Source organism: Empidonax traillii, unplaced genomic scaffold (genome assembly GCF_003031625.1).
Source record: "Empidonax traillii isolate 1590-97213 ecotype Southwest subspecies unplaced genomic scaffold, ASM303162v1 scaffold36:size2505666, whole genome shotgun sequence".
In the NCBI taxonomy this organism is placed as follows: domain Eukaryota; kingdom Metazoa; phylum Chordata; class Aves; order Passeriformes; family Tyrannidae; genus Empidonax; species Empidonax traillii.
The window spans coordinates 2,467,667-2,492,690 of NW_020955229.1; the positions used below are offsets into that span (position 1 = coordinate 2,467,667).

At 45.3% G+C, this 25,024-nt stretch overlaps 1 protein-coding gene across 1 annotated transcript; it reads left to right on the top strand.

Moving 5' to 3' along the window:
• The first annotated feature begins 1,041 nt into the window (after window positions 1–1,041).
• Window positions 1,042–22,232, top strand: SYNM (synemin). Its single transcript, XM_027877985.1, has 4 exons — window positions 1,042–1,886; window positions 7,034–7,158; window positions 13,330–13,403; window positions 14,904–22,232. The coding sequence occupies exons 1-4, from the start codon at window positions 1,101–1,103 to the stop codon at window positions 18,518–18,520; spliced, it is 4,602 nt and encodes a 1,533-aa protein (XP_027733786.1). The 5' UTR covers window positions 1,042–1,100; the 3' UTR covers window positions 18,521–22,232.
• The last annotated feature ends 2,792 nt before the right edge of the window (window positions 22,233–25,024 follow it).

Sequence of the window (25,024 nt, forward strand, 5' to 3'; positions counted from 1 at the left end):
GCTTTCCTCTTGGGAAAAGGTTTAGGAGTGCGACACAAGGTCAAACTTGGAGGTGTTCCACTTAAAGGTGGTGTTATGAAGTGGCTTTTGACACTTAGCATAAAATTTAGCCCAGCCTCGCTGCAGTGTCAGCAGCAGGTGATCACAGACAGGGTGAAGACACGAATCCCTCCTGGGGAGCAGAGCGGGGGTTGCGGCGGGAGCACAGGGTGAGCCATGGGGGGAGGACAAGGATGCCAAGGAAGAGGAATCACAGGAGCAATGCTGGGCACTCCCTGAGCGCGGCTTGGCTGCCCAAGTGGGGCTTGGCTCTATCAGTGGGGCTTGGCTCTATCAGTGGGGCTTGGCTTCTCTTTAAGCGGGGTTTTGCTCCCCAAGTGGAACTTGGCTCCCCGAGTCCCTTTTGCTAACCCAAATGGGACTTGACTCCCTGAGCCTGGCTTGGCTCCCTGAGCCTGTTTTGCTCTCCAGGTGAGACTCTGCTCCCCAAGTTCGGGCTTTGCTCCTTCAGCCTGGCTCTTCACCCTGAGCCCAGCTTTGCTCCTTCAGCCTGGCTCTATTCTCTGAGCTTGGCTCTGCTCCCTCAGCCCATCTCTGTTCCCTCATCCCATCTCTGCTCCCTCAGCCCATCTCTATTCCCTCAGCCCATCTCTGCCCCCTCAGCCCATCTCTATTCCCTCAGCCCATCTCTGTTCCCTCAGCCCATCTCTGTTCCCTCAGCCCGGCTCTGTTCCCTCAGCCCATCTCTGTTCCCTCAGCCCGGCTCTGTTCCCTCAGCCCGGTTCTGTTCCCTCAGCCCGGTTCTGTTCCCTCAGCCCATCTCTATTCCCTGAGCCCATCTCTGTTCCCTCAGCCCGGTTCTGTTCCCGCTCCCGCTGAGTGTAGCGGGAGGCGCAGAGAACCCGCCAGGGGGCGCCGCAGGGCAGCGGCGCGGGGCGGGGCGGGGCCGGGGACGGGGTCTGTGCCAATGGGTGGGGCCACAGATCAATGGGCGTGGTCTGCCGGGGGCGGGGCCGCGCCCGCCGCGTAGTTCCCGCAGATCCCGCGTAGCGCCCGCAGCCCCGGGGCCACCGCGGCCCCGACCCCGCCAACCCGGCAAGATGTGGCGGCGCTGGGAAGCGGGATGGGACGAGAAGAGGGAGCTGCAGGAGCTCAACTCCCGGCTGCGGGTGTTCGTGACCCGCGTGCGGGAGCTGGAGGAGGAGAACCGCTTTCTGGCGCGGGAGCTGGCGGAGCTGCGCGAGCAGGAGCTGATCGGGCTGCGGGTGCCCGAGCAGGAGCTCGCCTGGCTGCGGATGCAGCTGGAGGAGCTGAGCCAGGCGAAGCTGGAGGCGGAGCTGGAGCGGGACGGGCTGCGGCGGGAGCTGGAGGAGCTGCGGGCGCTGGGCGCGGAGGTGCTGGGGATGCGGCGGCGCCTGGAGCCCGAGCTGGCCGGGCAGCAGGCGCTGCTGGAGCGGCTGCGGGGCGAGTGCGTGGCCCTGGAGGAGCTGCTGCTGGAGCTGCAGGCCGAGCACGGGCACATGGCGGAGCGGCAGCGGCGGGAGGCGGTGGAGATGCGGGAGCTGCGGCTGAACCTGGCGGCGCTGCCGCCGCCCTTGGCCGGGCTGAGCCTGGAGGAGCTGGAGGAGACCTACGAGATGCTGCTCGGCCAGTGCTGCCAGGAGACCCTGCTGCGCTACCAGGAGCAGATCCAGAGGCTGCAGGAGCAGGAGGCGGAGCGGAGCCGGGAGAACGTGGAGCTGCTGCGGGAGGAGAGCCGGCAGTGCCGGCAGCACCTGGAGGATCTGCACCGCCAGGGCCAGGAGCTGTGCGCGCTCCGGGAGCGGCTGGAGCAGGAGATGCTGGCCCTGCAGGACCGCCACGGCGCCGAGGTGGAGGAGTACCAGGTGGGTGGCGGTGCCCGGGCCATGTCCCCCGGTCCCGGCCCTCTCCCGCTTCCTGCCCGCCCTCCCGGTGCCTGTTTTAGGGCCCCCCCGGGACTCTTTCTGCCCTCGCTTTTCCCTTCAGTTTTGGCCCATCCTGCGATGTGAGTCTGGTTTCCCACGACCCTGGCACTCCCTCCCATCCCTCCCGCTCCCTCTGCTCCGGGAGGTGCCAGACCCCTCTGACTCTGCGCGGTCCAGGGCTTACCCACTCCGCTTTTCCCCCTCGCAGCAGGCTTTCCCCGGGCTGGAAGAGGAGGTGGCCGAGCAGGAACGTTTTGCTGCTGACTCCCTCTCAGTGTGGAGCGGGGAGTCCCTTGGAAACCCCCTGGGGGTTTAGGGAGAGCTGGGTGCGAAGGGTGGGGACCAGAAGGGGACAGTGACCCCGAGGACATCATCTTGGTGACAGGTGCTCCCTTCCCAACCCGCCCTCGGCAAGTGCCCAGGAGCATGGAGCTGGCACACGGGGCTTGCCAGGGCTCCTGCTGGGCTTGGCATGAGCACGTGGGACACGGAGCAGTCCCTGGGAGCAGAGGAACCGAGTCCCCTGTGCTCATCCCATCCAGTCCGGGGCACAGGTACCTGCTCGAGATGTCGGTGTGGTTAAACAGCATCTGCAGCCCAGGATTTGTTTGCTCTCAGGGGGGTGACAGTCGGTGTCATGATGTGCGTGGGAAAGGATCAGCGGCTGCCGGAACGGTGAAATATCCGCTCATCAAGCTCCGAGTGGGGAGCACGTACTGGATCATGCATCCCATCCATCCCTTTTCCCCGGGGCTACGCTCCTTTTGTTCGTTGTTAGACCCTTTATTAACACCCTGCTGTTTGCCTGGACCCCGTGTGCCAGCGGGGGCTTTGTGTCCGGCAGCCCCAGTAGATTTTGGATGTGTTGGCAGCTGGGAAGGGACTGGGACCTGTTGCTGTGAGCGTGTCTGGTTTTTGTACCCTGCTGGATTGTTGGGAAGTTGCATAGTTTGCAGATGCTGTGAACTGAGACAGATTAGGTATGTGAGAAGTAATCCCAAAGGCTCTTAACTTTTAAATAGGATGGGTTTTTTTCCATTTTTGACAGGACGATTCATTCCTCCAATTGTGTACGTAAACATTTCCAAAGCTTTAGAAGAAGGTGTCATGTCTAAATCTCTCATTATTTAAGTCTGTCCAACAGTCAAAGCCAGGTGAAAATGTCAGGAAGAAGAAAAACCTCTTCATTTTCCCCCCCTGTCTTTTTAGGTGCATAAGTTTACATAAATATACACAAGCCAACAATATTTAAAGTTTCTTTGATTTCCAAAATACGGTCTCCTTGCTGCCTATATTTGATATTAGGAATTTGTAATAGAAGTGTCATTGATCTTCAGTCATTATTGCTCCACCTGAAAACCTTTGAATATGGAGTTGAGAGCATTTTGTACAGCTCACTGTCCATGCTACAGGTGCTTCTTCTAAAGCCAGTTAGAGTGGCTGTTATTTAACTCCTTCAGGTGTTTTTATAGCAGCTGTGGCTGTATCTGGTTGTATTTTGAAGAATTTTATTCATTAGAGCAAGTGGTGCAACCTGTTGTAGAAGGCAGATAATCAAAATCAATGGATGCCCTTGAATTGTCTTGATTTAATGCTCCAAAATGGATTATTTTGATACCAACACAACAAACTTCTCTTTTTATTCTCACAAGTATTTGGTGTGCTTTGGATATTGCAGGAACAATTGCTTTAAATTTTAGTAATACAAGAAGAGCAAAAAAGTGCTTTGAAAACACGAAAACGTGTGAGCTGTCTTACCATTTCCACTAGAAATTAAATATTATCTCTATATATGCAAAGATGCCACAAGGTTTATTACTTTTGAGTGGTTTTGTATCTAAAATGTTCGGTTTCTAATGAGAAAGGCCTTTTTCAGTGGCCAGTCTCCTGTACATGAGAAATAAAATCTTCTGCTCATATCCAAGAAGAAGAGTTACAGAATGTGCACAGGCAGCTGTTTCTGGTTTCGTTTTTGTGATCAAAGCCTTTTTTTCCCCTCACTCACTTCTTTGACTGGTTAAAGGATGTTCAGCATGGGTTTTAAACCACTCTTTAAAGAGCATCTATTCCATGCTTATTTACTGTAGAGTGTCACAGAGAAATGATATGTATGTGCAGATTAGAGTCAAGTGATTGTTCTTCATTGCAGCTGCAAGTGCAATTAGATTTATTCATATTTTCCATATATCATTTGCTTGCCTTATATGTCCATCTTTGCCTCCTGCACTGCCCTTGTCCTCACTGAAGCTTTCAGCAATGTTAAATAGAAATAAAAGTGTTTGGAGTTACAATTCAGCTGGACCAGGCAAGCTGTAAATCACGCACTGGAAAAAGCTCACTGGTCCTGACTGCTAAAGGGATGAACTCAGTAGGTCTCTTACTTCCATAATTTTAGCTGTATTTGCTGGGAGAAAACTCTTGCAAAAACTCCTGCTGATTTTGAAAGCCCCATCCTTTTGGGATGTAAAAACATCCACGGCTCATCCTGCTGCTCTGAAACCAGGCAGGTATTTTTTCGGTGATACACTGGGTTTCGATCAGTCCCTGTGCCCAGTGTTGGGAGCTCCAGAGAAGGAGGAAAGCATCTTGTCAAACAAACATTTAATGTCAACGTGTCACGTGCATTTTCCTGTGCACCAGTTCCTTGCCAGCCAAGTGCAGTGTCGGTCCCTCCCCCTGCTGAGCCACTGAACGAGCTTTGGGATCACTAAATAGGACCAGATGGAAAGGGCTGGAGCCTGGAATCCTCTCTTGATTCCCTCAGTAGGTACAGCTTGGACAACCCAAGTAAATTCTTTCCCCCCTGCTGCCCTTCTAAAATTTCCCACTGCTGCCTGGAAAGGAACATCTGAAAGGGTCAGAAAATAGTTTCTAATCCGGTATTTAGTTCTAGCAGGACATCAATGGGATCTGGGGGGCTGGGACTGATGGGGCTGAGAAAGAGATCTTCCCAAGGGAGTCCTGTGTGAAGCCAGCGCTGCTGCCACAGCACAGGTTGCCTTTTGCAGAGTGAGTTTGTTGGATTGCAGTCTCCTGAGCTTGGCCAAAGTGGTTGATGTACCTTTTGGCACGCTTGGAAACAGCGACTGGAGACCAGTTGCCCTCTGCTTTGTGTTTAAGCATCAGTGAGAGGAGGGCTGGGTGACTGGCTGTCTGCCTTCCAGTCTACACAGTGTCTGCTCCTGGTGGAATGAATTCCTTTGGAACTACTGCCCAGCTGGCTGAGTTATGTAGCCCCTTATGGTAATCATTAACTCAAAGTTCTGGATCCCCAGTGCTCTCCAAATCCAGTGGGTGGAATCTAAGAGGCTTTTCCAACCCAGCCTGCAGAATATGGGGCTGAGGGGCTGAAGTTCCTGTGTTTTCAGATAGGTTTGAACACCCCCAGAACTTCAGAGCTCCCCACACTCTGCAGTCCAGCCTACACATCTCCCATATGGATTTTTCTGGGACTCCAGCACTGGGAAGTTCTTTTTAACACATCTGTAGGTTAACCTCTGTGTTTAATCTGGGAGGCAAGAAACACCCCTGAATCACTTAATTTTTGTATCAGAGCTCTTAAGGGTTGGTCCCAGGGAGACCCAGTCTGTTGTCTTTGCTCCTTTTGCTGACTCCTGGTTCTGTCAGCACCTTGTCCAGAATAGAATTTTCCTTTCAAATATAGAATTTTCAATATAGAATTTTCCTTTCAAAAGCAGAGGCTGGTCCTTTTCTTCCATTCCCACCTCGGGATTTTCCACTGTGTCAGTTCTTGGGCTGACACCTGTTACCTCAGAGCTCTAAAGGTCGATGGCTCTGCCTGTGTGTGGCTGTGCAGGGTGGTACCTCCACTGGGGCTTTTTCAGGCATGCAGATGGGATTTGTCTTCTGCCACAAGAAGGGGAGTTTGTCTTGTCAAGCAAAACAGCAGTGAAATAATTAAAGAACAGCTGCAAATACAAATGAAGAAATAGGTAAATGTTATATAGAGAGCTGTACCCACATGTGTATGAAGATACAGGCAGCTTCCTTCATAGAGCTTTTTACTTTTACTTTAAAGAAAAACACCCAAAATACTATTAATGTTTGAGTGCCAGCACTTGATAGTCTTAGTTCTTAGACCTTACTTCTGCCTTGCCCATCATGCTGGCATTAACTGATCTGGGGAGTCCCTGCTGTATCTTCATTTTTATGCTATTGCTTCTGTGGTGGTACTTGGGCACTTGCTGCATATCAGTTATGTATTTTGAATTTTTTAAAACTAGGCTATCAGTGCCTTGGTTTTTCCAGTTTGTATTGGAGCAGAAAAATGCAGAGCATTTATTAGGATGCAAACTGAAATGCTGAACACGAGATGTTGCTCTTCATGGGAGAGGTAGCACTGCTGATTGAAGCACTTTCGACAATTCTTTTTCCTTCTTATGCCATTTAGTATGGATATACAGAACCTCATATATTTAGTTGTATTGTACAGGGTCATATTTAGTTATCAGGACGAAAAGGAGCAATCCCTTCTCTGTCTTCTGAGTAGTAGCAGTTCAAACAGAGGACCTCAAAGCACATGTCCAAATGCTCCAGAAAAATTTAAGGAACCACTGGAGGTTCTCCCTTCACCTTCTGGGCACTGTGAATGTCTCCAGGTATTAGAATTCCAAAACTGGTTTGGACCCACCTGTCTGTGGAACTGAAAATACTGATAAGCTTCTTATGGCAAAGCAGTTGCTGAAATTTCTGCTCTGAAGTATGATCTCGAATAAGATCTTGAAGTGACAAAAGGAGTCACATTTAAGTCCCACTGATAAAGGAGCATATTTTCCTTGCTGTGGGTTCTTAATAACTTTTGTGCAGGCCATCTGAATGGGTTCTACTGAAGTATTTAACTGCCTTATTAAGGCATAAAATTAACTTGCAGCATAAAGCTCTGCTTCACTAGCACTGTATTTCAGCTGGTATATGGGGAGATTATAGAGATGATTTGTTCTGGTTTTTAGAGGGATAGAACGTTTTATTGCTCTCTTTTTTTTTAATTAAAAGTTTTAAGTTATTAGGCATTAAAGTGTACGGATTTCTGTGTTGATTCAAAACTAAAAATCAGTGTTTCTGTTTAGAGAATAATTGACGCCCTGGAAGAAGAAAAGCAGTTGCTGACCATGTCGATCACGGATTACCTGAAGGACTACCAAGAACTACTGCAGGTGAAAGCAGGACTCATCCTTGAAATTGAAACCTACAGGTAAGAGTTGTGGTCACCCTCTGTTGTCCAATTGAAGGATAATTTAAATCCCTTTTTATAGGTACAGGAGCCCCATCCATGCTCTTCCCAGCCTCTCCAACACAGGCAGGTACTTGGAGAGCCTCAGGGCTCTGAAGCCAATATAATCCATGTGAATCCCATTAACTCTGTACAAATATAGTGATGTGTAAGAAACCTCCGTGGTCCTGGTCAAGTGGATATCAAATTGATGGGAATTGTTGGTGCAGTGTTTGATTATGAGCTGAGGAGCCAATATCCCTAAATTGCAATCAATAAAACCTGAGGCCCTGGAGATGCCATCTGTCAACTCACAGGCACTTTTTGTTGTTTAATTATGCTGATTAGAGACCACCTGCAGCAGTGAGTTCCCCATCCTCGTTTCAGCTGTAGGACAGTGGGAAGATGACAGAAAAGCCTGTTTATTAAATCCTGGCTTTCTCCATCCTTGATTTGTTATGGAAACATGTCTGGCATAAAACTGTTTTGGAAGGAAAAAAGTCCCAAACAACCCAAAGCTGATGAACTGGTGAAAGATCCTTCCTTATTGCAAAGCTCATGTGGGTTTTTTTTCTACAACAAATAGCACAGTATTTTCAACAAATTTCATTGAGATACTGATCTTCAAATGCAGAGGTATGGAATTCTTTTTGAGCCAAGGAATAATTTGCAAAAATTTCACGTCAGACTACCTCTGTATTTTTTAAGGAGACTGCCTCAGTCATTAACTTGTCTACATGGGGTGCATTATTCAAACTGAACCTGCATGGGCTGGGGTATCTGTGGTTATAAATGATACATGCTGCTGTGTCCTACAGTATTAATTCTGTGATCTGAGTGTGCAAGGTTCCTGTGAACCAATAATAAGCACCAAGCCTGGATGAAGATGACCAGCTGGGTTATGGGTGAGGTGTGCAGACTAAAGCAATCCACATATGGAATTCAGCTGTAGTTGCATAACTAAAACCATGAGGAATTCGAAACAGTGACTTCTGAGTAGCCTGATAAAGATGAGTGAGCCAAGAGTGTCTGCCATTCATCCAAGAGCAGCAGTGTCTGTTCAAGATGCCTTGAGAGTTGTCTGCTGGGAGACAGAGGCCAAGGCTGCTTTCTGGATGAGGGGAGATCAACAAGCAGCCTGTGGGACAAGGGATTTGCAGTCACTTGGTGGGCAACAGCACCGGGATGTTGTTGGTGGAGTGGGATCCCTGTGATCCTTGAAAAGCCAGGAGTGTCTGGAGCGTTTCTAGTAGAAGAGAAATGGTGGCCAGTTGGGATCCTTTGTTAACTTTGCTAAAACATACGATTCTTTAACTTTAATCCCAGCTCTGTTGTTGACTTTTACTGTTGTCGTTCAGCTTTCTCCCTTGGTTTATTCGTCTGTGAAATGGGATCAGCACTGTCACAATAACAGAATTATCAGAGTGGTTTTGATGATTGGTGTTCATCCAGCACTAGGAATGATAATGCCCAGATATTCAGTTGTTTGAAATCCTTGTAAGCCCATGAAATTCTGGAACTTTTCCAGAGCTGTATCACTGATTATCTGAGCGTTATTGGTTTGTCTAAGGATTCCCTGCCCTGCTTAGTGACAGGACAGTTCAGCATCACCCACAGCATGTTTTTGTTGTCTAAATAAGAAGCTCCTGTGGGGTTTCTTCATCTGATGGCAGTGATGGCAGGGCAGATGTCAGCAGACAGATGAGCATCATCCTACTGAAAAAGATCTAGAGGCAAACAGAGAATGGGCCTTGCTCCAGATCAGAAAACATGTTGTGTAATGCCTGCAGACAACATTCTTTTAACGTATCAGAAGCTGAAAAGTGAATGTTTTGTGTTTTTATGTTTATGCCATTTTAGCTATCTCTCTTTTCTGCTTATTCTCCCTTGGTTGAAGAAAACAATTCCTTCCTTACTGTGTGCCTTTATCAGCCCTGCTGTGGGAGGGAATCACTAAGCTGTGTAGCAGAACAATTCTGGACAGCTCATCCACATAGTTTTTCAAATCCTGTTCCTCTCCCAGGTCTCTTCACCTGTGGAGAGCAGGGCATGTGAACCCCCCCAGCTCTTCAGCTTGTTCTCACAGAGGATGCTGCCATGTGACCTTCCTTATGCATTCTGGGCACAGAGGGCACCTATTCACACGAGTTCAACATCCTGAACCTTCCATGGAGGCCCTGGCATTTCCTCTCCTGTGGCATTATAGGCCAAGGGTGTGGTGGTAGCTGGTCCTCTTTGAGCTTTCTTTGTCCTTCCCACCCTGTGTTTTCTCTTTGTTTTACAGCTCTTACAGTTAGTTCTGTTATAAAGTCAGTTCTTTCCATTAGTCACCATTGCTCTTGGAGTGGGAATAAAGATCATTGTTGCAAGGAACACCCTTCCCTAAGGTCCAAGTGTGCTTCCTCTCTGACTCTGCTCACCCTTCCTGCTCTGGGAGCTGGGACTCACTGAGGAAGGGAAATATGTCTTTTATGTGTCTTTGTAAAGTTACACCTTATGGGAATCTTCATCCCTAATCCCCTTTCACCACTGTTGAAGTAAATATTTATCAAGTGCCTTGCACTTTTGTTCTGAGTTCTTGGAACCCTGCAAAGCCACAGCTACGTGGACTGTGCTTGAGTTTTATTTCCAGAGAGAAGTGGTGAATTAGTCACTGTCTAAGACTTTTGATTTTAAAAAAGGAGATAGAAAATCTGCCTAGGATCAGAATTACTCTCAGGTCTTTCTTCTTAGTTATCAGAAACTTCTTTTCACGTAGCAGAGGCTTCACAGAGACTCATTCAATAGGTTAAGTGGGTTTCCTGTCCTCCCTGAAATATGTTGTTGCTGAAGGGTGAAAGGTTTTACTTTGAAATCCTTGTGTCGCACAAGTGTTCTGTTCTAGTTACCACCCTGCATTCTGAAGCACCAGAGGCTACACAAGTTTGGTTTTTCCATTTTATTTCTTTTCCCCCCTTTTTTTTTTCTCCATGGTCATTGTCAGGATCTCTGAATACACTTGCCAGGCACACTTTCCAGTCCTCCAGTTGTGTTCCTCCATCAGCACTTCTTCTGACCCTTTCCGTGCCTCCTCCTCACAAAATCATCACCACCATTAAGGCCTCCTCAGCTCCTCATCTCAGCTTTTCCGCTCAGTTACATAATTTCCGCTTCGTAATTTATATTATCCAGTATGTCCTATTCCTGCATTGGTTTTATTTTGAGAGCACCCCGAGTTTTCCACACCCAGGGAGTTTGAAATGCAGTTACCTGCTGTTCTTCACGCTCCTTGACCTCCCATTCTGTCATGGGAAAGAGATGTGGAGTGGCCTTGACCCCAAAAAATGCTTCTTCTATTCCGCTTCCTGGAGAGGTGGGGTTTTGTTGTAACTCCTTAGCAAATACCCAGGATGGAGAGGATGAATTTTTACAGCCTGCTGGCCAACTGCTGCCCTCTGAGATTTTGGGTTTCTGTGACGAAGCCATTGCTGTGGTGAATTAACCCCGATAACATTTGCACTGTATCCTTTTGTTTTGCTGAGTTCCCTCTCCCCACCCCAACCAGTTTATCTCCTCCTCCTGCTTTCATGGAGTGGTTATTTCTGTTGTCATCCAGCACAGGCTGTCGAGTGTGTCACTGCTAACTTTAGATAAATGACATTAATAATGAGATGAGTTCAAGGTGCAGTCGGATTATTTACTGGTAACACTTAAACTAAGTGCTACCAGAATATATTTCATTGGGATCTGATTTCCAGGAAGTAGCTGACATGGTTATTTTTCAGAAGAGTGCTGCTTGAAGGAATGTTTTTTTTTTGCTGTTACTGTGAGTACTTAAGAGTTCCTACACTTGAGATTAACACCCTGTCCTTCAGGCAGTTTAAGTCAAGTTTAAAAGCAGACCTCACCACCAAGAGGTTACACTTTAAAACATTAGTATTAGGAAAGGATACAAAGGCAGAGAGAAGCAAAATGACTTGCATAAAATCGAGTTACGGTCAAGCTGAGGAACACAGCCTGAGTTTTCTGGCTGCCGAGCCAGTGCTCCGCACAATTACCCTGCCCTTTCTCGTGCCAGTTGATTGAGCCAAACTCAGTGGAACGTTTTCTTGGTTTTCTGATAAGCCTGAGAACTGTTACAGTCAAACACTGACTCCCTGTCCAGCTTCACAGAGGTTTCAGGGAGCTTTGCCTTTCACTTTCAGTAGCAATATTTCAGATGCAGCTTTTCTGTGGGCTGTTGCCCTTTGCCATATACAGTTACCTCCTGGAACTTATTTTTAGTGACTTCATAGGTTGCTGCAGCAACTGAACAACTGTTGTTTTAACAGCAGCCAGAAATCCTTAGCCAAACTACGCCACATTCCTGGTTTCTTTCGTCATGGTTAACGCTTCCACTGCCAGCTCCTGGATGTGTTTCTGCAGCGTCACCACCAGCTCCTCTGGTGTGTCTGTCAGAGGGGTTTGTTTTTGGCACTCACTGGGTTCAGCAGATCAGATGTTTGGTCTTGGGAACTTTATACGTGTTGAAGTCATCTAGTTCCTAACAGCCTCTCTTAATGTGGAGGAAGATAAATTGCTTTTACTGTTTTTGGGGGTTTTTTTTGACTAAGGAAATAGAAGGGAAGGTGCCCAGCTGAGCCTGGTTTAACCAGGGGGAAGTGACCTGTAAATATGTCAAGATAATTCTAACCTGTCTTTTCTTCTGAATCCAAACAAATCCATGGCGGCAGAGAAAACCTTGCTGATGATATTTTGCTGGTGTAGTGCTGTCCCACTGAACCCTGAGGCAGTGAGAAACCCAAAGAAGCCATAAAATTTCCAAAGGGATGAGTCATGGGGAGCGTGACATGTGCAGGTGGTATTTAAAACACCTGCTTGACTTCTGCCAGGAGTGCCCAGCGGTTGTGTTTATTCCCCAGCCCTAAAACTGCTTCCAGCTGCCCCCCCAGGGAATCAGAAACCCTGGCTATCACAGTCCTCCAGCCTTCCTCCTGACAGCTCTGATGCTGCAGCTCTGTCTTATCAGTGCAAAACATCTGGCCCTCCCAAAACCGGGTATGATGCCAGTACAAGTGAACACAAACCCACCAGAGTTACTGTGCTGATTACAACGTTCCCTTGCACGTGGAGAGACCCTGACCTGGAATTTCTCAGCTGCTGCACCGGTGCTGCCTTGCTGGGATTGCAGAAGCTGCTGGAGTGTGGCTGTGGAAAAGGGGGAGGGCTGAGGAACAGAGGGGACAAACAGAGATGTCACTAAAAGAAACCAAAGAAGTTTCTGTCACAGAGAGTTTTCCTAGGCCTTTGCTGTCAAATGTGTTGTGCTGGTTTCCTGTGGAACAGGAATTAATCAGTTGTTTCCTCCAGCACTAGACAGGGTTTGGCAGTACAAGCAATGCTTTCCTTCACTCCTCCTTTGGAAAGGGTAGACCTTGCAAATCCTGGCTGTACCAGTTCCCTCACATCACACTGCAACACCACCTTTTACACCCTGTTATGAGCAGGAAGGCTCTGCTTGCAAATATTCTATTTAATTTTTGCCTTTTCTTTGTAAAACATCTTGTCCACAGAAACTGTGGCTGTTCCATCCCTGGAAGTGTTCCAGGCTGGGCTTGGAGCAACCTGGGCTAGTGGAAGGTGTCCCTGCCCATGGCAGGGGGGTTGAAACAGGATAATTTGAAGGTCCCTCCCAACCCAAACCATTCTGTGATTCCATGATCTCCATGTATGTCTCTGAGAAAGCTTTACTGAATATCTGTCAGATTTTGTGTGGCTTTGGATTTTTTTTCTTGGCTTTGTTACAAGACCATCATTCTGGAAAAAGTTACCATCTTGTGTGTGATCCCCTAGTGGGAATCAGTGGGTCTTGTCCGTGCCAGAAGCAACACATTGGCTGATGTGGGAGATTTGATGTAAAATTGCCCCGTGTGTGCTGTTGTCACCTGCTGTAAGATCACTGCTCCGTTCTCACAAACTGAACTCTGCAAACTGAGAGTCTGGAAGATGCCAAAGATTTCTCATTGCCAGTAATAAGAACACGGGGTGTGAAAAACGCTCAGGATCTGACCCTGCTGCAGGATAATTGTTCCAGTTTCTAAAACTAATAAATGTTAAATATTATGATTCTCCTTCCCAGTATTTTAATGGAATGCCCTTTTGTGTGTTTTGCAGAGCTTTGTTAGAAGGGGAGAGCAACCAGTGGATCATTACGTGGAGAGAACAGCTTGCAGGGAAACTGCCTCAAGGTAAAATAGGAATATTAAAAAAAATCATTTTGAGTGAAATGAAATATAACTGGAAATGACTGTGTTAGAGTTTTCCTGAAGAATACTTTTATGAGTGTATTGCAGAGTGAATGTTGAATTAGTTTTGAGTGTTAATATTTGAAATGAACATACTGCCATCCTATATGAGATCACTTATAAAAATCATGACTTGAGTGGAGAAAGTAAGTAGGGAGTGATGTTTTATAGCTCTAAAGAACTTCTGGATGCCCACAGGTCTTAAGAGAGTTTTGAAGTATAAACCAAGAGGTGTTTAACAAAACCTGTAGTTAAACCCCTGGAATTCATCATGCTGAAGCATTTTGAGTGCTAAAGAGTGGGTTTAAAGAGATATTTTAGCAGAGTAATGAAAGACAAATCAAAGGCTTACTAAACATAAAGATACCATTTCTATCTTAGGAGCTGCAAATCTCTGGAGGCTGTGAGAGTGTGCAAGGGAAGTATCACTATTTACTTGCCCTGTTCTTTCTTCCCTGTGTATCTACTCTTGGTCACTGTGAACAGGTTTCTGGATAAGATGGACCTTCAATCTGACTGCTCTGGCCGTTGTTATTAGTAACAAAGTTAGTCCCAGTAATATTGCTGGTCCTAAAATCATCAGAGTAGCACAGATACTACTCCTTGAAATGACTTTAAGGCTGTGTCTTTAGGGGTAAATTAAAAAAACCCTCAGGCCTAGGTACAAATGCTCCCAAAGATTTGCCTGTGCTATTAAATTGTAAGCAAGGTTTGTCCTGGCACAGTTGGGATCTGGACTAGCCAGTACTGCTGCAGACAGTGCTCCAGAATATTCACGGAATATGGAAGGAATTACAGGAATAATTACCAGAAATCATACAGGAAAGGCTCCCAAAAGTCAGAGGAGATGTGGCCAGCTTTTTAGGAGTAGGGGATGTGAGTGGTGCAGTACTGGTTGGTCTTAGTCAGACATTCCTGGTACCTTTTAGGTTTCAGGTTCTTTATTTCTCTCCCTTGTTGTATGTTGTGGCTGTGAAGGGTTGTGTTTGCTGTTTCCAATGTGTGGTGGCAGATGTGCCATTAATTCTCAACAGGAACTGAGAAGCTCAGGCCATTTATGGTAATGAAGCAAAAAAACCCCAGCCTAGGCTATCAGCATACATTATTTCATAAGGGGCTGTAAGTGAACATCAGGATAAATATGAAAGGTGTAATTCTTAAGTAAATGGCACAATACCCAGTAGTTCACAACAGGTAAAGTTAGCAAGGTCTTGCAACTTAGCAAAAAGCTTTGCTTTCTTTTTCATGTAATTTATACATAAACCTAATTGTCATGAAAACCTACAGGAATGCCTTTACAAAGCTCCACTGAAAATGAAGACACTATTTCTTTCAAAAAAATGTAGTGCAGCTTTTCTCAGTTCAGTGCTCTCTATTTGACATTTATTTTAGATCCAAGCCCTTATTTTAACGTTTGGCCGCCTGTGCTCTCTCTTTTTGCAGATATTATCAACACTTCGTATAACTACACTGATATTTACTCTACTTATCAAGAAAGAAATAGAAATAAAGCTTCCCCAGCTCCCAGGGTCACTGACACGAGGCACAGAATGGCGGTGACAGACACGAGCAGCTCTGCACGTTACTCCACGCGGGTTGGATCCCAGACAAGGACCAGTGGAAGAACTTTGGGAAGAGATGTGCTTGGTTCAACGTACCGCTCTTCAGCAACTGTGACAAAGGATGAAAGGATTCTAACAGACCACAAGGAATTAAGAACATTCACTCCATCCTACAGTGGCTGGAGAAAGACTGACACGCAGCAAAAGACAATTCCAGAAAGAAAGAAAACGGAGGTTACAACTTCTTCCACGGTGTCTTTTTCAAAAGAATCAACACACACCGAAAGATCGGACAAGGACCACAAGACTGATGCTGAAAATACAAGAACAAAACCAGGCTTCACGAGATTTCCAGCTTATGAGCTGATTACTGATGCGAAACCATCTAAATATGAAGAAACTATAACTGAGACTCGGACCATCTTCAGAGATAAAAGAGGAGGCAGCAGCAAACCAGCGGAAGAGAAAACATCTCTGCCGAAAGAGAAAGATAAGTTGGAGAAACAAACAAAGGATGAGAAAAAGAAAACAGATGAGAGATCTTTTATAGAAGATAGTGTTGGTTTTGGGAGGAAGACTGAGCGGAAGACATACATCCGTGAGGAAGTCAACCAGAAGGTATCAGGGAGTGACATTTCTAACGCAAGAAGTTTGAGGAGCGAATCAACCAAAAAAGGGACAAGCGTGACCTCAGAATCGAGAAGCAATGATGTCATTGAGATACCAATCACCCTTGAAAGGCCTGCTCCTGACAGAGAGTCTCAGAGAAATAAAGACATAAGGGTGCACGGTGTTAAAACATCCACAGCAGGAGAAGCAGATGACCACGTAACCGAGTCATCCGAAGCTCACCGAGTGAGGATTTCAGAGGCAGAGGAAGGTGAGGAGCAAATTAGTGATGGAAGTCATAAAATGGGAACTCTGCCAACTGAAAACATAGCAGAGAACATTGTTGCCGACATCCTCAAAAGTTTCACGCAGTCTTCCAGTTCACAGTCGTCAACGGACACCAAAGTGACCTATTTTAGTAAGGAAGAACAGCCAGATGATGGGAAAAGAAAGACCAAGATCACAGTGCAATCCCAAGTGCAAGAGGACATAGATATTTCTGATGGAGGTGACTTGGGACGTCTGTCAGACGAGGATGTCAGAAAAGTGATTCGAGAGGGTGTTGAGGGAACTCCTTCCAAAGAGGAGATAGAGGACATTGTACATCACGGCCTGAAAGGAAGCGAGGGGGGAAAGAACGTGTCCGTTAACGTCGAGATTGTAGAGGAGCCACTGGATTATGCCACCGATGAAAGGAGTGATTTTTCGACACCCTTTGAAGTGGAAGAAGTGGAGGATTCGTTCCCTGAGAGGGAGAGGCGTTACGGCGAAGAGGAACAGAGCGTCACGTTCGCTTATGAAGATGTCAAAAAGAAGAAACCGCGCCACGAGAGTTTCACTCATGTGGAGGAAGTAACTGAGGACGATGACTCGCCCATTGAACAGAAATATTTTGTGTCTGTTCCTGATGATCATCCTATTATTAGTGAAAAAGATGATGACTCAGTATATGGGCAAATTCATATTGAAGAAGAATCAACCATTAAATATTCCTGGCAGGATGAATTTCTGCAAGGCACGCAAAGTAAGAGAGAGGAAGGTGTGAGCTCTCCAGAGGAAACCTATAAAGTGGTAGGGGAGGAAGCAAGTGCCCATATTTTAAAAGAGCATCCCGAAGGTGAAACATCCCATGTTGAATCCGTTGTTATTGAAAAAGAAATCAAAATTCCCCCTGAATTTCAGACTTCCATAAAAGGGCTCCTGTCCAAGGAAACGAAGGACCCTAAACATCAGCTGAAGGAAGCTCTGGAGCAGTTGGAGGGCAGTCTCCCAGACAGTGTGAAAGAGGAGCTGTTTGCATTAACAAAAGAGAACAAAGTTGATGCCAGTAACTTAGAATTTGATATCAAAAAAGTTGATCAAAAGGAGGAGGGTGGCTTGGTGACAATTGTTGCTGAAGTCAATCTGTCCCAGACCCTCAATACTGATGAATTTGACGAATCTCAGCTGGGTGAAGTAATTAAAAGCGAGAAGGAGAAGGCGACAATACAGTCCCTGAAGAAAGAGAGCTCGGAGAGAGTTATTGATGGTAGAAGCAACATAGAAGTAGATGCTTCTTCTCCCACTCCCTTGGCTGATCAAGAAATCTACAACTTCTCCACAACGAGGCGGAGTGGTGGCGCAGGGTATCACACCACGGAAAGAGTCGTTTACGACGGTTCGGTTGTGGAAACAGCGGATTACGGAGAAGTCTCTCACTCACCACAATCAGCTGAGGAGGCCACATCCACCAGACGAGTCAGGGTTGGCCCAGCAGAGGTTCAGAGGTTCGAGCAGGTCGTGTACGAAGGGCCTGGCTCGGAGACGCTGGAGGTCAGCGCTGCGGAAGGTCTCGTTCACACGGAGGGCTCGTCAGAATTCAGCCAATCTGTGAAGCATTTTAAACTGGGCCCAAAGGAAATCCAAACTGCAGAGCAAGTGGTTTATTCGGGCCCTTTCACTACGACCATAGAAGAGACTGACTCTGGAAACCTTTCCCAGAACTTCAGCAGGTCCACGAGACGTGTCACGGTGGGATCGAGGCAAATAACTGAAGAAGTCTCTTTTGAAGGGTCTCTTTCGGACTCTCTGGCACTCAACAGCTCAGAGGACCTTTCTCAGGCAGAAGGGTCTGGGGGTGTCAGCAGTACAATAAGGCACTTCAGGTTAGGCCCAAGAGAGGTTCGTACTGAGCAAGTTATCTTCGAAGGGCCCATCTCTGGGAAGGTGGAGGTCAGCGGCGCCAGGGACTTCTCGCAGACGGAGAGTTCAGTCAGGCACGTTCAGTTGGGTCCCCAAGAGTTTATGACAGCTGAGAAGATCATCTACCACGGGCCTGGCTCTGAGCACACCGAAATCAGTGAACTGGAAGACCACAGTCTTTCGGGAGGCTCGAGGTCTTTCAGGCACGTTAAAATAAGCCCTGTAGAAACTCACGCCGAGCAAATCGTCTTTACAAGACCCGTTTCCGGAACGCTGGAGGATCTGTCGCAGACAGAAGGGTCATCTGAGAGCAGCAAGTCTGTGAAGCATATTAAAGTAGGATCCACAGAAACATCTTACACTTTCCAAATGGATGTTTCCAATATGGGTGGAGTATCTACAGTGAGGAGCGGAGAACAAGCAGTGCTGATATCCAACCAGCAAGAGCCTGCTGCCAGTCAGTCACAGGTCATAGTTCAGAGTGACCAGACTTCAGCAAGTGAAAACGCAAGAAGTGGCTACGTTCTCTCCAGTTTTTCCCAAGATCACGGTGGAAAGGTGGTGGAACAGTCCTATTTTGACAAAACTGTGCAGTTGCAAAGAACGGTCGACCAAAGGTCAGATACTGCTGAAGAAAAGAAAGTCGCTTTTCTCTACCTGGACCACGAGGAGGAGGAAGATGACGATAATGATGGACAGTGGTTCTGAAAGGACTCTTTAATGAAGCCTACTTAGCAATTTGTTTATACATATTTTTTATTATTCTTTTTTTTTTTTTTTTTTAAAGAGAAAAAAAAGGGATGGGTAAACAGTCGAGCTATTAGATTATTAATAGTGGACTGAGAAGTATTGAATCGAAGCCTCTATTCAGCACACTATTTTATTGGAAATTTTATTTTTGGGAGAGATCGTGCTATTAATATTTTATTTTTTTTCCTCAGAGATCTGTGTCTAATATTTTCAGATTTTTCCACCCGTAGAAAGAGGAATCTTCTCCTGGGGAATTGAAAGGATTCTATTTTTTTGTTTGTTTTATAGCACATCAGTTATTAAGTGTGTGCTCGAATAGGACTTTTCAAATTAATTTTTTTCTTAATACTGTATTGTACTTGGTTACTAAAATATTATTATGCAATTCTATTTAAAGCTCGAGCTACTAACCACAAATTTAACAGAATGTGAGACTAATAAGAGTGGTAGTAGCTGGTTTTTCAGTTCCATTTCTGTGTGCTTATATGCAATACCTAATGAATACATTTTAAGAGACAGTTATTACAGCTATAAAATTAAATCATGTCCTGTAGGATCAAACTAAGCATAGCAAGAATTGACAGAAGTGATGATATTATTTGTATAGCTGGAATGCAGTGCAGAAAGGAAAGAGGTAACTCTGAAGCAAGAGTTTCTCTCAGTATTTCCTCGTGAGAAATAGTGAACTTGATGGTTAGACGGTAGTACATGTAATATCTCTAAAAAAGAAAACAAATCTAAACAATAGACTGGATAGAATTCCCACTGAGGTAGGGAGAGCTCCTTACAGGCTCAGTGGCTGTGTACATTAGTAACCTCAACTTATTTTGCAGTAAATGGGGTACCTTGATCCGAGGTATTGCTCGAGGTGAGTGTGAAGTGTCACACCTGATGACACGGTGCCTAATTTCTGGACACAGTGGAATTCCCTGATCTGTGTCCTGTTAGAAGGAAACTTGTCCAAAAGGCATTGATGACACTTATGATCATTGTGTGTCAGCTCATTCCCAGATGATCCTTTCTTTGTTTACAAACGAGATGCCCTTTTCAATCCCTAGCCCTGCAAGCCCAACCCGAGATTTGAATTTAATTTTTTTTCTTCTTTTCTTTTCTGAATGTAACGTGTGCCTCAGGCCAAAGTTGCCTTCTACTTAAATCATTTGAAAATAAGCTAATTTCACTCGGATTGCACATTGGGTGAAAGAAGGACATCGTTTAACTTTGTCATTCAGTGACTTCCAAGCTCAGCTCAGAACCCAGCCCTGACCTGGGCAGTTCTGGCGGGAGCAAAAATAGCAGCCGAAATGTTTTTGTCACTGGGGTAAGAAGTGCCATACTGGACACATGTGAGAAGTAACGTGCACAAATGAGAAGCTGCTATTTCTGCACACACACACACACACACACACAAACAAACACACATTTCACTCCCTGTCCCTCACCTTCCCTGCAGAGCAGACCCTCACCTGGATCCGGGTGGCTTTGCTGGGCCAGCCCGGTGGGGGAATTCACTCCCGAGACTTTTTTTTCCCCCCTGTGGTTATGTAAGCCCAGTTTTGTGTGTGCTGATCCATATTAGAATCCAGTTAAACTATCTTAGTCTGGCATGACTAGTCACTTTTCGGATGCCTTGCTATTAACAGAGCTAGATTTTCCAAATCTGACTGCTGCTTTCTGTATGAATGTCAACGCCCAGCCCAGGAGCAGCTCGTGCTGACTGACATACCCTGCTGCTTCAGAGATGGGACAGCTTAATCCCTGTGTGCCTTAGGAACTAAGTTTGAAACTGTGCAAGTGTATTAATGTTCCAAAGATTAACTCAAGTTTGCCTGCACTGCAAAACCTCCTGAATGTTTCCCTCATCCTGTATGAAATCATTTGTTGAAATTGGAAGTGCCGCTGACGGCTGGAAAATTAATAGGAAGCTGAACTGTGTAGAAGCACTCAAGTCATGTATCTAAGCTTATTTATACTGTTCACTGTGGGACAGGTAATATTTTTTTCAAAATTGTTCCTATGTGCTCAAGATCTCGTGCTTCCACTTATTGTAAATAGGATGTTACTGGTTGTAATACTTCTAGTCTCATCCTATACTTCTATTTCCTTAGTTGACCCCATATGATTTTAAAGATGGCAACATCTGTGTGTTTAATAATCATGTCTAAGCCAGAGTTTTCCAGCTAGATGCCTGACTGCAAGCAAGCAGGTTCTATACTTCAAGTGTTAAGTAACTGCATAAAGGAAGAAGTCAGGTCTACAGTAAGCAATAGAGGTAAAAATAATCACTGTTAGTTTTCTTGGAATTTTATTCTTGGCTGAAATGGTAAATTCTCTGTGGAGAATTTACCATTCTCTGTAAAACAGATATAAAAATACCTGCAGAAAATGCATTTAGCAACCAGCAAAAAGCTACTTATGCCAAACCCATTTATTGGTACGTTATGGAATATTTGACAGACGTGGTCCTTAGGAACAACAATACCAAAACTCTGTTCTGTTTATCTTCACCTGCTCAGAGGACTGTAATGTCACCAATAAACCACTGAGGAGCAAATGAATCATAGAATGTAGGTGGCCTTATCGTTGAGGGATAAAACAAAATTAATTAAAAAATCAGTATTGTTTCCACTGAGGCAACAACAGCTCTAGAAATTCCTCTGCACATCACTGTCAGATGCAGTAGGTCATAACCAGATATATTTCTGTTTTGATTGTCTGGAGGGAAAGATTTGTTCAGTGTACTTTAGTTCTATTTAAGATCAGCATTTTAATCAGTTGTTGGAAAGCTGCTTTATTGTAGAGAACTGGAGATGAGCATTAGCATGACATTAAAGGGATGTGCACAGTTCCTTTGCATGGACCCTTTCAGGCTGTGAGAAAAAGTTGTCTCACTTAGAAAGGGCTTAAGTTTTAAAAATGTTTTCCAATGAGCAGCCCATTTTCCACTTAGCTCTCATTAACCTGAGACGTGATGACTTTTTGGATAATTTACCTCCAGGCAACAAAAGGTATTTAAGTGAACAGTCACATCCTGCAGGCCCAGTGGTTGCACGTGCAGAGCAGGGGCTGTAGGTGCTCACATTACCACTGAGAGCAACTCTAACCTACTACCTGGAGTACTAACTCACCCCACACCATCCCCTTGGCGTAGGAATTCTGTCCTGTGGCTGAAGGGGTGGGTGCCACACCCTCAGTCAGCATGCACTTCTGAAGCTTCCTCATATCAGTTATGCTTTTCACTAAACATAAATAAGAACTTCGCTGCGCTTGGATTAAACGAAAATGCTTTTAAATCATTAATTAGTAATTTGGGGAGGGGGAGTGGTGGTTAAAAACTATATGCTGGTATAGATCAGAAGTGGAGCACTGCCTTCCCAAGTGTGTAAACCACTGGTCTAGAGAGCAAATAGAGCATGAAGGAGGATGTGTGAGATACCAAGAGCTCTGTACTGGCTGATGTTTGTGAGTAGCAGGTGTTTCAGAAGACGGTCAGAATGTTGAACCTGGGGTGGTGGTTGTTGTTGTTGTTGTCAGCCGCGTGAAACTTTGCAGGCAAATTGTGTTTTGGTCATTTGCAATGAAACTGCGTTTTTCTTTTTTTTGTGGTGGTACAAGCTTTGTGATTTTACACTTTTTCACTCTTGAGTATTAAACAATCAAAATCAACGCAGATGTTTGGCTTTCTTCCTTGTCTGATGTTTTCGAGGCTGCAATCTCAAAGAAAAAGGACTTAATGTCTAGAAATATCTTGCTCAAAGGCCTCTCGGACTGATGAGGTAATTTTGGTTCAAAGAATGATTTTTTTTTTTTATTCCAGCAAAGACATACCCTTTTCATGCTGCTAATAGAAATTATGGCAAAACGTGGCATATTCTTTATTGCCACCACAGCCAGCAGGGGTGGCCAGGCAGTGGTTCTTGAGTGCAACAAAAGGCAGTGGGAGAGGCAGAGTATAAAAGCAGCAGAAGGTGGAATTCCTGGAATTGTCAGCATCAGAGCTGTCCCTGGATCCTGGGATTTGACCAAGGTAAGAATCGACTTCTACCCTTTTCTAGCAAAGACAAACATTTTATGCACTCCTAAGACTGTTCATGGAAAAGGATATTTATGTATATATATATATATATATTTAAATGGTACCTCTCTAGTACTGAGAAGTTTATTTTTCTCTTTAACCCCACGCTGTTTATAAGCAAGAAATATCATGCCTTTAACCCAATTTTCTCTTAATTAAAGAAATGGGTCGGAACGAGTCAGTGTGAAAGGGTGAGACTTTCTGAAGTTATCCTCCATTTTTAACACACTGAGGAAAAAAAACCCCACAGTTCTCCATTTCTTGCAAAACGGGGGGAAAAAAGTATCTGCAGCTACTGACTAAATCACAGCATATTCTGCAGGTGTTTAAATGATCAGCAAAATAGTTTCCACTGAAACTGGCCTCTATCAGAAAAATATGTTTTCAGACTTCACCCACTAAGCAAGGGAGTGTTTCTGTTGCAGCTCTCAGTGCTGAAGATCTGGTTTCCCTGAGCAGTAAGGAATGGACTCACAGTGGGTGGGTTGGTGTTCAATACACCGAGATTTCTCTCCAGTTTCCTGCTTTTCACACACTTGCCAGTCGTGATAACTCTTTTAAGGTGCAGCCAAAATGCAGGGGTTTCTCAGTGTGACATTCTGGAAAGGAGTGCTTGAAGTTAAATGGGAATAAAAGGGGTTTACTCGTGCTCCAAATTTAAATAGTTTCCAGGTTGAAACTCTTTTCCTGATGTGTCTCTGCAACCAAATTTGAGCAAAATAACAAGCAGCCTGCCTAACAGAAGTTTTTCTTAAGCAAGGAAAAACTCTGTTTTTTGAAAATGTTGGGTTATCACAAGCTGCTAGCACTGGCTTTGATTTTTCATTTCCAAATCTCAGTGTGAAGTAGGCGTGGCAGGAACTTACAGCTGGAATCAAGCCTGCTTGTTAAGCTCCAGATTAATTTCCCAGGTGAGAAAGTTAAGAGATGCTGAACCCTAACAGGAGGTGGAATTTGCTTTATGTTTCATAAACCTGATAGGAAAAGCAAGACCCTTCAGCCAAAATGTCTCTGACAAGCTGAAATTCCTGCTTTCACTTATCATGATGTGCTTTGCTCTGTCTGATTTGGTGTATGTGTTGACAGCTTTTTTGGGGTGCTGAGAAATGGGAGTTGCAGGTTGTTGTTTATTATCAGGCCAACGTTGTTTGCCATTTTAGTTTTGTGTTGCAGAGAGCATGTGCCTGCAAGACACTCAGCTATTTCACACAACCTTATAAAATGGCAAATTATCTTATTATTTGGAAACTGCTGCTTTTGATTGGTTGATTTCTTTTTTTTCCCCCTCTGAATTTTGGCTTAATCAATGCCATTGTGTCATCCTGTGAAAGCCCCAAGATGCTGTATGACCACCTCTGGCACTGTTTGCTGTGGTCACTTCAGCAGAGGAGTTAACCAGGAAAATTACTGATTTTCTTCCTCTGGCTTGGGAACGACGTTGCAGGTGACCATACCCTCTTACTTGTCATCTGCTGCTTTGGTTAATCAAGGGGAGGGGGGTGATGGTGGCTCGTAATCAAATCTCTGCAGGCCCTGGCTGTTAAATCAGTGACACATCTGACATTTAGTGGAGGGAAAAGCCTGGGGAGTGAGTTTGCAGTGTGAGCTGCTGCCCTGGGAACTTCCCAACAGTTTGACTCATCCGTCTTTTCCATCAGGCATTCGTGTGACTCCGGTGCCCAGATATCTCTGAGAAGTGCAGGGGGAATATGGATTCTAACGGGAGGCAAAGAGATGCTCAGCCAAGAAGAGATCTAATTAAAACCTCACTCTGAATATGTTAGTGGTTTCTTGAATTGGCATCAGTCCTTTTTTTTGTCGTGGGTGCCAAGGGAGATTTGGCAGTGAGGGCAGTCCAGTGTGTAATCCTGTGATATACATTTCTTAGACTCTCACAGGAGTAAACTGATAGAGAAAACTCAAATACATCTATTTTCCACTAGTATATATGTACAGGTGTAAAGAAAAATACTGTTACTCTGAGTAATGCAGCTGGCCCTGGGACAGGCTAATTAAGGATACAGCTAATTTCATTAAATCTCTCCTGAAATCTTTGCCCCTGGAGCTGTGCCTTGTGGCAGGAGTGGGACTAAAGTAACTTTTGATTTGCTACCACATTACTGGGAAGTGAAGTACATTTATTGTAGATGCTTTGACTGTAAAGGGGTGAATACTTTATATAAATACTGGTTGTTCCTTAGCTCTGATCCACAGTGCAGAGCAGGGCCTGTTCAGCAAGGGGGGGTTGGTGACAGCTTGGCCAAAGGCTTCTCTATTTTGTTCCAGGTGAAGGAAACTGCTTTTACAGCAGAGTCCTAGAAATTTGCAATAGGATTTTTTGAAAGAAATTATTCTAAAATCCTCGAATTACCAGCCAAAGCCAGGAA